The following is an 11,320-nucleotide window of genomic DNA, read 5'->3' on the forward strand; positions in this document are numbered from 1 at the left end:
CAAAAACATATATAAGAAATACATTAACATGATTGTGTGATTGAACTCTGGCTGAAACAACACAGCTTGTTTAGGTGGTCAGGGGTCACTTAAGCTTGCCCAGGGCTCAAAGGTCAATCCATCCCTAACCTTCACTGAGCTATGGACAAAGCTGAGCCCTTCCCCACGGAGGCTGGAAAGCTTTCTCTGCAAACCCAACCAACCCTTCTGTCTCTGCTCCCTTTAAGATCTCAGATGCCCTGATCAAGCGTGTGCAGGTGTCTCAGGAGCAGTGGGTCAAAGGTGCCTTGGAGCCCAAAGTCTCTGCGGAGTTTGACCTGACTCTGGACAGTGAACCCCTGCTGCAGGCCGTCCACCAGCTGGATTTCGTCCAGATGAAATGTAGGGGTGAGCCGTGGTCGGACCCAGTTAGTGGTGCTGCCTCCCCAAGAGGCACACGGGCTAAGGACAGCTTGGCGGTGGTGGCAGAGGGGTGAGGGTTCCAGGTCCTGGACAGGCCGCGTGAGCTGCAGCTGATCCTGAGCTCCCTTTTGTAGGCCAAGGGTCAGGGACAGCGTCCTCATGTTCAGTCTTCCCAGGACAGCCCCAAGCGAGGCTGCAGATTCCCGCCAGACTACACTTCCAGGCTAGAGAAGCCGCAAGTCAACAGCACAGTGCTGTTAGCAGCAGGAGCTAGGGAGAGAGGGCAGAGGATGCTATGGAGGTCTGTGTATGTTCTTAGGGGAGGAGGAGAAGGAAGGGGAGGGGGAGGAGAAGGAAGAAGAGGAGGAGGAAGGGGAGGAGGAGGAAGGGGAGGGGGAGGAGAAGGAAGAAGAGGAGGAGGAAGAGGAGGAAGGGGAGGAGGAAGAGATGGAAGAGGAGGAGGAGGAACACGGTATGGCGGTGCTCCTGTAACCCAAGCAAGGGGAAGGAAGGGAGAGGAGGAAGAAAAAGAGGAAGAAGAAAAAGAGGAACGAGGGAAAGAGGGAAGTAAAGAGGAAGGAAAGAAGAGAAGGGAGAAAGGAGGAGAGGAAGTAGAGAAATGGGGAGGAGGAAGGAGACTGGGGGAAAGAGGAGGAGGAAGAGGGAAGGGAAGAAGGAAGGGGGGGATGTAGGAGAGAAGGGGGAGGGAGGAGAGGAGGAGGGAAACCAAGGCTGCAGGGAGGAGGGCAGGAAGCAGAAGCTTTGCAGGTGGTGGAGGTGGCACGTGCCAAGGCCCCAAGGCAGGGACAAGCTTCTGTCTGTCCCAAGAAGAGGAGAAGCAGGGTGGACACGTGGACCGCGGTGGGATCTGGGCTCAGGGAGGTGACAGGGACCCACAGCCAAGACTCAGGGAAGCTTGCACATCACAGCTAGTCCCACCTTCACTGCTGTCCTGTCACCACCTTCCCCAAGATGCCCAGGGCTCACTCAGGAGAAAGACAGGCAGTGTGGTTGGTTTGGGGAGCCACGGCACTGACCTCAGGCCATTCTGAGGCTCGCATCCATACAACGAGCTCCTGGTTTGGAAATTCCCCCTGCCCAGGTGTAAAGGAGACACAGTGGCAAGGAGCAGCAGGCTGGGGAAGGTAGTCCTGGAAACCGGGGACTCCAAGGCAAGAAGCTTGGGGGTGTAGGTGCTGGATTTTAGGGTGTGGGAGATGGAGGAATGGGAGGGTGGCAAGGGTCTCCTTCAGCCAACTAGAGGGAAGGGAAGGGTAGGATGAACCAATCACCTGGCCTTGACAGACTCACCTTCCTAGAGCATCAGCCAACCCAGAAGAGGTGTACACTCTGCGTCAGAGTGACACTTGCAGGTTTATAGAGCAAGTCTTGCTGTTTTCCTTTCTAAACCGCCTGAGTTAGGGGCCTGTTACCTCCTAGACCCTCTTGAGCCTGAGCAGAGCAAGGGGTTTGGTTGGGTTAGGGGTGGACTGGAGCCTGCAGGAAGGTGCTGTTCTCCTGTTTGGGTTTAGCGAGCTCAGAGCATGCCTGACTTGGCTCCATGGGTTGGCCACCCAGCCCTCTGAGGTCATGTCTGGTGCCAAGGTCTAGTTTCCCGACCTTGCAAAGCTACCAACAAGGTTCCAGCCATCTGTGCACTTGTTCCTCACCCGTGTCAGTAATCCACTTTTTTAGGGGGGGGTGGTTCAAGACAGGGTTTTTCTGTGTAATAGCCCTAGCTGTCCTGGAACTCTCTTTGTAGACCAGGCTGGCCTTGCAGAGATCCTGCCTCTGCCTCCTTGAGTGCTGGGATTAAAGTGTGCTCCATCACACATCATGTCAGTGATCTTTCTGTCACACCTGAGATCATCAACCTATAAAAGATGGAGGGTTTATTTGGGCATGTGGTTTGGGGGGTGTTAGTCTGTGACTGGCCTATTGTCTTGTGCCTGTGGTGATCTTTTCATGGTAGAACCCATGGTGATGACCCCTCAGCCGAGCAGTGTCAGAGCAAGGCTTCAGGCCCCACATCCTGAGGCCAGGAAGCAGAAAGGAAATAGAAGAAAGAGCTAGCTAGGGTCCCGTTGTCTCCTTCACAGACACGCCACCAATGCGACTATTTGTTCCCACCTCTTAAAGGCTTTACCATTCCCCAGTAGTGCCATCCTGGGGAGCAGGCATCTAAGCCACAGCACCTCCACTCTCAGCTCAAGTGTACGCTGCAGGCCGACTCTACAGACATGTACAGTATGGACTGTACTGAGGTCACTTGAGTATGCCTCATGGCCCAGGAGAGAGAGAAGACTTCCTTCCTCAGGGCATGGGTCCCGAGGGTTTGGTTGGGTTGGGGGTGGACCGGGGCCTGCAGGAGGGTGCCACATGCTGACCAGAATGATCCCTGTCACAGTGCCACCTGTACCCCTGCTGCAGCTGGAAAAGTGTTGTACCCGCAATAACAGCGTCACCCTGGCCTGGAGGACACCGCCCTTCACCCACAGCCCCGCCGACGGCTATATCCTGGAACTGGACGATGGCGATGGGGGGCAGTTCCGGGTGAGCGAGCTGCTGCTGCTCAGGGGGCAGTTTCCAGTGAGGCCTGCTGCTGTTCGGGGGGTGGGGAGGGTAGTTTCCAGTGAGGCCTGCTGCTCATGGGGGGTAGTTTCCAGTGAGGCCTGCTGAAGCCTGCTGCTGGGGGGGTAGTTTCCAGTGAGGCCTGCTGAAGCCTGCTGCTGGGGGGGTAGTTTCCAGTGAGGCCTGCTGAAGCCTGCTGCTGGGGGGGTAGTTTCCAGTGAGGCCTGCTGAAGCCTGCTGCTGGGGGGGGGTAGTTTTCGGTGAGGCCTGCTGCTGGGGGGGGGGTAGTTTCCAGTGAGGCCTGCTGCTCAGGGGGGGGGCAGTTTCCAGTGAGGCCTGCTGAGGCCTGCTGCTCAGAGGGCAGTTTCCAGTGAGGCCTGCTGCTCACGGGGGGTAGTTTCCAGTGAGGCCTGCTGCTCATGGGGGGTAGTTTCCAGTGAGGCCTGCTGAAGCCTGCTGCTGGGGGAGTAGTTTCCAGTGAGGCCTGCTACTCAGGGGGGAGGGCAGTTTCCGGTGAGGCCTGCTGAGGCCTGCTGCTCAGAGGACAGTTTCCAGTGAGGCCTGCTGCTCTGGAAGGCCATTGCAGGCGAGACCTGCGTTGTCTGAGAACTCTAATGTGCAGGCCCACACAGGACTGGCCTGTGACATTGCTTTGAAACCTGATGCTACCTTGACTACAAAGACAAAGAGAGACAGGCAGGCCTGGGCTCCCAGGGAAATCATACTTCCTGCAGTGGCCGCTGCGGCCACATCTTTGAGAAGTGTCGGTCAGATAATTCTGGGTGGTCCCAGGAGGAACTACCCAGGTGTGAGCTGACAGCTTAGAGAGAGCACTGCCTGTGTGTGTACACTTTTCACAGGCCATCTCACACCTTACACACTTCTCACACAGTTCTTTGCTAGACTTTACCGCATTGCCTTTAGCCTGGCTCTCTGGCTTTGGCACTAGGGTGGTTGGGGGGTACAGGCTCCTGTCTTGGACGCTCACAGTTCTACAGTGGAAGGTGTTCTCTGGGTCCTTTCAAAGCCTGGCAAGCAGCTGGCTCCTGAAGATGTGTGAAAATGGATGCTAGGTAGGGGTGGCAGCGCATGCCTGGGAGCCCAGACCTAGAACTCTGAGACAGAGGAGTTGAGCATTTGAGGCCAGCCTGGGCTACAGAGTAATATCGTGTTTAAACGAGCCAGCCCAGACTGGGGCTTAGTAGGACAGAGGAGACTCAGAAGTGAATGAGGAATAAAGCAAAACCCTAGAAAATGAAAATCAAGGTTCAGTGCAAGGAAGCACACTATCTTGGAGAACCAGAAACTGGCAGGGGCCACAGAGCAGAAGATGCTGGTTTCAGGGGCAGGGGACCACAGAGCAGGAGATGTTGGTCTTGGGGGGGGGCCCACAGAGCAGGAGATGTTGGTCTTGGGGGCAGGGGCTTCACGGGCACCCCCTTGGCTTCTGGCAGTCTGATGGTGGAGGCTGGGAGCTCTCAGGGAACACCCTAGCTATCGTCACAGCTGCAGCCCCGTCCTCTGAGAGCATCCCAGACAGAGGGGCCAGCAATTTGAGAGGACAGGGCAAAGCCTGAGCCCCACCAGGGTCACTAGCAAGGGTTGCAACATCTCCCATCTGGTACTGCAGTTGGCGTGAGGGCACTTCTGGTGTTGTGCACCTCAGGAGAATTTCCGGAAGCTCTGAGCCTTAACGAGTGTCCTTACTCTTTCAGGAGGTGTATGTTGGCAAGGAGACGCTGTGCACCATTGATGGGCTTCACTTCAATAGCACCTACAATGCCAGGGTCAAAGCCTTCAACTCCTCCGGTGTCGGGCCCTACAGCAAGACCGTGGTGCTGCAGACCTCTGACGGTGAGGACCCCTCAGGCGAGCAGTGTCCGAGCAAGGCCTCAGGCCCCACATCCTGCCGGGGGATAGGGGGTGGGTGGGCACAACACAGTGCCATCACTCAATGGGGCTTGAGATTTGTGCCCTTGGCCACACTGTGCCAGCTCTTTGTGTTCCAGTCTCTTACCTGCAAGGTGGGCCATGGATAGCCACTTCCTCCATCACTTCTAACAGTAATCATGTGGGGAGATGGTAGGGAGTAGAGATCCAAGCTGTGGGGCCAGTGGGCCTGTGTATCTGTGTGCTCCTTAGCAAGGCCAGATCCATGGAGGGGAAACACAGAGCAGGGAGTGTGTGTGTGTGTGTGTGTGTGTGTGTGCATGTGTGCATGTGAGAGAGAGAGAGAGAGAGAGAGAGTTAGGTTTCTATTGCTGCATAAAGCCTATGACTAAAATCAACTTGGGGAGTAAAGGATTTGTTTCATCTTGTAACTCTCAGGTCACACGACATCACTGACGGAAGTCAGGACAGGACCGGAAACGAGCCATGGAGGGTGCTGCTTGCTCCCTTGCTCCTCATGGCTTGCTCAGCCTGCTTTCTGATATAACTTGGCACTGCCCACCGTGGCCTGGGCCCTCCCACAGCCATCATTAGCCAAGACAGTAGCACCGTAGGCTTGCCCTCGGGCCAGTCTTACAGAGGCGTTTACTGAATCAAGGTTCCCTCTTCCCGGATAATCTATGTTTCTGTCAAGTTGACAAAAACCAATCAACACAGAGTTGGCTGTGGATGTGTGTGTGTGAGTGTATATGTGAATATATATAAGATAGTGTGTGTGAGCGTGTGTGTGAGCGTGTGTGAGAGTGTGTGTGCATCTCACAGATCACTGGACACAGTGAACCAACTCTGAGAGTAGCAAGTGAGTCTGTCAATCATCACAGCTATGCAGCAAAATTTGTGTGGGGGGTGGTAGTGAGGGAGGGAGGGAGGGATCGGGGTTTTTTGGTTTTGTTTTTCTAGACAGGGTTTCTCTGTGTAACAGGAGGGAGAGACTCTTGACTCTGCTCTTTTTGTCTTCTTCCTTTCTAGTGGCCTGGTTCACGTTTGACCCCAACTCTGGCCACCGGGACATCATCTTATCTAATGACAACCAGACAGCCACCTGCAGCAGCTATGATGACCGGGTGGTGCTGGGCACAGCTGCGTTCTCCAAAGGTGCGCACTACTGGGAGCTGCACGTGGACCGGTATGACAACCACCCGGACCCTGCCTTTGGGGTGGCCAGGGCCAGTGTGGTCAAGGACATGATGCTGGGCAAGGACGACAAGGCGTGGGCCATGTACGTGGACAATAACCGCAGCTGGTTCATGCACTGCAACTCCCACACCAACAGGTACGTACACCCTGCCCCCGAAGGTGGTTCATGCGCACTGTAACTCCCACACCAACAGGTGTGCACACCCTGCCCCCAAAGCTGGTGCATGCACACTGTAACTCCCACACCAACAGGTGCACACACTGGGGGTGGGGCATAAACGTCTTGCAGACCCTTTGATTGTCTCCAAGTTGGTAAAGGAGCCATTTTTAGGCACTTTGTTCTCCAGGTCCAGGGGCCTTGGACAGTGGCAGGGAGGAGCAAACCATTTGCCTGTGGCATAAATGAATGTACTTACGGCAGGAAGATTCTGGCTCAGTGGTTCTGTGCCCCAGCTGGCCTCACAGTGGCTTTCCGCTGGGAGCTTAATTTGTGATTTTCCTTACTGGTCCTGCTCCAATTTTCTTCACAGCCATCAAGCTAAGCCTGAGTCACTGCACAGAGCTAATGGGATGTTTGTTTCCCGCAGAGGGAGCAGAAGTCTTGCCATGGCTGGTGGTTGGCCTGGAATGACCCTGCCACTGCCCTGGGGAAAGAGTAAAGAACTTCAGTCTCAAGGGGCTGTCCCCCACCCCGGGCTCCTGGCAGGGCCAGTGTGTCCCCAAGGCACTTATGTTCTAAGCTCTCTTGCAGGTCGTGCAGACAGTTGAGAGCTTTCCTCACAATGAGGAAAGCCAGCTCTAGTTTGGCCAGGATCTTGCCTGAGGGCCTCCAAGTTCCACACCTGACCACTGTCTTTTCACTGGTAATGTCCTCTTCAAAGGCCTATGGGAGGGGCAGCAGCTGTCCCTCTGGACTCTCTAGCTGAACCATGGACCTTACCAGGCACTACAGGTTAACCAAGTAAAACAGTCTGGCCAGGACTGCAAACTAAGTGATGCAGGCCGAGCAGGTGATGCAGGCTGCCGACTGGGTGCTGAAGGCTGACCAGATGGTACAGGATGACCAGGTGGTACCAGATGGTGCAGGATGACCAGGTGGTGCAGGCCAACCAGGTGGTACAGGCCGACCATGTGGTGCAGGCTGACCAGGTGATACAGGCTGACCAGGTGATACAGGCCGACCAGGTGATACAGGCCGACCAGGTGATACAGGCTGACCAGGTGATACAGGCTGACCAGGTGATACAGGCTGACCAGGTGATGCAGGCTGCCGACTGGGTGCTGAAGGCTGACCAGATGGTGCAGGATGACCAGGTGGTACCAGATGGTGCAGGATGACCAGGTGGTGCAGGCCAACCAGATGGTACAGGATGACCAGGTGGTGCAGGCCAACCAGGTGGTACAGGCCGACCATGTGGTGCAGGCCGACCAGGTGATACAGGCCGACCAGGTGATACAGGCCGACCAGGTGATACAGGCCGACCAGGTGATACAGGCCGACCAGGTGATACAGGCCGACCAGGTGATACAGGCTGACCAGGTGATACAGGCTGACCAGGTGATACAGGCTGACCAGGTGATACAGGCTGACCATGTGGTGCAGGCTGACCAGGTGATACAGGCTGACCAGGTGATACAGGCTGACCAGGTGATACAGGCTGACCATGTGGTGCAGGCTGACCAGGTGATACAGACTGACCAGATGATACAGGCTGACCAGGTGCTGTGGGTTGACAGCTACCAGCTAACCTCCCTCCACCTCTAACCCACAGAGGGGCAGGACCGCTCTGGCCTACCAGTTCCATGTCTGTGTGCTTGAGCAAGCCCAGCACGTAGACACGGTGACAGCAGCAGTCACAGCCTGTGCGAGGTATAGTGGAAACACAGGGGCTACAAGAGCTCCCTTAAGTTTTACAGAAGCCCTATTTCTGTTGCAGATTGTGAGGCAGGTTTAGGCAGGCTGGACTTCACTCACACATGGGGAGAATGAGAGGTGCTGTGGGATTTGGAGCAAACACCAATGGAGTCTCCTGTGGTGGGAACCCCTCAACCTCAGGGCAAAGGCTACCATGTTCCCCAAAAGCTGTGGAGCCCTTGATAGCCAGCCTCTTGGCTTCTCAGTAGAGGACCAGAAGGAACAGGAGGGTCAAAGCCAGCAGAGGGAGGAGATGCATCTGTGTGCACTCCTTCCATGGAGGAGGTGTGGGCAATGCTTCTTCCCAGAAGACATCAGATACTGCATCCAGGCCTGACCTTGATCCTGTGGCATGGGTGTGTAGAAAGCTGGCAGGTCAGGCTGATCACTACTGTCCCCTAGTGGTCAGTACTAAAATTGCACTGACTGCCCCCTTCTGGTCTGTTGGCTCCTTCTCCACCTGGCCCTAAGGCACCTCCAGGACACTTGTTCTCCCCAGGAGCAACATCTGCCTGGTCGACCCACCAGGTCCTTCATGTCAGGAGCTTTTCTCACTTCTCACCTCTGCCCTTGTGTCAGTCCTAACCTCGGACTCAGATTCTTCCCAGGACTGAGCAAGGAGCCCTTAGATAATGCAAGGAAAGTGCAGTAAAGAAGGCTCAACCCCGAGGGTTCAACACAAAGTCTTCCAGATCCATTTCTCTTTTTGTTTCCTTTCTTTTTCTTTCTTTCTTTCTTTCTTTTTTTTTTTTTTTTTTGAGACAGGGTTTTTCTGTGTAGCCCTGGCTGTCCTGGACTCACTTTGTGGAGCAGGCTGGCCTCAAACTCACAGAGATCCACCTGCCTCTGCCTCCCGAATTCTGGGATTAAAGGCATGCGCCATCACGCCTGGCCAGGTCCATTTATTAAAATTCCTCCCCACTCAAAGATTTTTACCATGCCAGAAGCGCCTCTGCCCCAAGATTTGTCAGGCGCTTCAAAACTAGAATTTTCACCCATGGAGTGACAGTACAGGGGCAGGGGGGCCGGTTCCTCGTTCTGCTGCGTACCTCTCCTGCCCTGTGCTGGCAGTTCCTTGGGATGGTGCTGGGCAAGCAAGCTGAGGGGGCAAGTCCTTCCAAAATGCCTCTGAGCCTTGGTATCTGCCTCTCCATCCGGCTCAGTGCCATCACGGGACTAAAAGTGGAAAGATGGCTGGGTTAGCTCTTTTCTTTGTCCATGGTTGGTGCCCTGTGGTTTCAGGAGGGGACCACTCAGCCACAGTCTCATTCCCTGGTGTGCAGGTCTCAGACACTATGGATAGGAAAAAGCTGAGCAGCCTTGGTCCCTGAGGGCTGCCTTTTCCTGTGACACACACAGGTACACCCCCCCCACACACCTTTGGATGCTAATTTGAATAAGGGTGTTCTTAGCATCTTATGGGGCATTCTGAATTCCCAGTATGTCAATCTGGGTGTGGTGACAGGTTTTCCTGGCTTCTGTCCCCAGGACTGAAGGCGGCGTGTGCAAGGGGGCTACTGTGGGCGTGCTGCTGGACCTGAATAGACACACACTCACCTTTTTCATCAACGGGCAGCAGCAAGGCCCCACAGCCTTTAGCCACGTGGATGGTGTCTTTATGCCTGCCCTCAGCCTCAACCGAAATGTGCAGGTAACTGTCAGAGTCACAGCTGGCCTGCCCAGTTCCGGCTACTTCTCCGCTTCCTGAGCAGTGTGTGTTGTAATAAAACTGGCCACTTTGCCTGCCAGGTAGGCAGTCTGCCTGCTGGCTTCTGTGAGCACCCACAGAAGAGGTCCTATGTGCTGCACCCAGTTCTTACCGGATTGCTTGGAGCAAACAGGCTCCGTGGGGCTCCTGGAAGGGGCTCAGTGTCCCAGGGGGATGGATGGTACAGGAGCTCCTGCCTCAGGCCAACTGAGAGGCTTGAGGATTGGGCATCCTTTGCTTCGCACAGATTCATTCTGTCCCTAAAGCCATCCAGGGACCTGTCTTGTGTCTACTACCATCCTGAAACTGAGTCCACAGCAGTCCGGTGTTGGTTACTTTAAAAGGGGATCTGAGGAGCACAGTGCAAGCTGCCAGGTCCCTTCAGGAGACAGCAGGCACAGACTCAGCTGTGAGAACCAGCCCCTCTGGTACAGGGCTTGGTGGCTGTAGCCAAACACGAGACCCAGATGGGCATCAGTGTAGCTCCCACTATGAGGCAGGAAACACAAGGTGCCTCGGGCCTTAGCAATGGAAAGCGGACAGATGAGAAATGAAATCCATAGCATAAATTCTCAAGCAGGTGGTCGCAGTGCTAATGCTCCTGGCGACGGACAGCCTCTCCTTCGCTTCCTCTCCCCTGTCTTCCTCTGCCTCAGGCCTTTCTTCTCGTCCTCTTTCTCCCCTGTTAGGGGTGGGATCCAGGGCCTTGTGTGTACCCTGTGAGCGCTCTGCCACTGAGCCAACCCCTGTTTGTTTCATCGTCTTTTTCCAGGTCACCCTGCACACAGGACTAGAGGTGCCAACAAACCTAGGACGGCCAAAGCTGTCAGGCAACTAGCCTGGTGGCTCCTGCAACCTAGCTGGCTGTGACGGAGGCCCCCACGGAGGACAAGGGCAAAACAGAAAGTTCTGGGTGCCAGCAGTCAGTGAACATCGGAAGATGCTTTTTTTGGGGGGGGGGTTATTGAGAATGAATGAGTTGTGAGCCACGCGACCATACTGTGGCTGCCTATGTTGAGAGTGGCCTCTCACCTCTATGCCACAGGGTTTATAGTCCCCACGGTGCCCTCAAGACAGCGCTCCGGACACCTTTGGTTCCGGCTTATGTTTTCTGGCATCTGTTTGAAAAGTTTCGTTTCCGCTTAAACGTTTTTTTTTTTTTTTTTTTTTTTTTTTTTTTCCTGGAGGGAGAGAGGAAGGATGACTTTGAGCCCAGTGTCCTGAGACAGGCAGCGCTGTGATGTCCCTCCGTGCCTGCGTGCAACCCACTGGTAGGATGCTGCTCCTTCCGGAGCCCCAGGCTGGCAGCTTGTCAACCTCGCTGAGAGCAGCTGACCTGGAGCATGGGCTATGCCGTTAGTCTTCAACACATGGCAGACTAACTTGGAAAGGGTGCTAATCATTAGAGAACGTTCTGTCATCCTCTCTCTCTCTCTCTCTCTCTCTCTCTCTCTCTCTCTCTCTCTCTCTCTCTCTCACACACACACACACACACACACACACACACACACGAACACACGGACACACGCACGCAAGCACGCACGTATGCACACACACACACGCACATTCGTGCGTGCACACACACACACCGTATGTACAACAATCTGTTACATTTTATTCAGTCAGTCAGTTCTTAG

The 11,320-nt window shown here is 55.0% G+C and overlaps 1 protein-coding gene across 1 annotated transcript in view; it reads left to right on the forward strand.

Moving 5' to 3' along the window:
• The window catches only part of Trim67 (tripartite motif containing 67), a 31,179-nt gene extending 20,551 nt beyond the window's left edge, over nucleotides 1-10,628 (forward strand). Inside the window, exons 5-10 of the mRNA XM_051169060.1 lie at nucleotides 228-381; nucleotides 2,810-2,955; nucleotides 4,689-4,827; nucleotides 5,893-6,196; nucleotides 9,464-9,626; nucleotides 10,456-10,628. Coding sequence (XP_051025017.1) covers nucleotides 228-381; nucleotides 2,810-2,955; nucleotides 4,689-4,827; nucleotides 5,893-6,196; nucleotides 9,464-9,626; nucleotides 10,456-10,521 — 972 coding nt within the window. The 3' untranslated portion in view covers nucleotides 10,522-10,628. The remainder of the gene's footprint in view (nucleotides 1-227; nucleotides 382-2,809; nucleotides 2,956-4,688; nucleotides 4,828-5,892; nucleotides 6,197-9,463; nucleotides 9,627-10,455) is intronic.
• The last annotated feature ends 692 nt before the right edge of the window (nucleotides 10,629-11,320 follow it).

Source organism: Acomys russatus, chromosome 26 (assembly GCF_903995435.1).
Source record: "Acomys russatus chromosome 26, mAcoRus1.1, whole genome shotgun sequence".
NCBI lineage: Eukaryota > Metazoa > Chordata > Mammalia > Rodentia > Muridae > Acomys > Acomys russatus.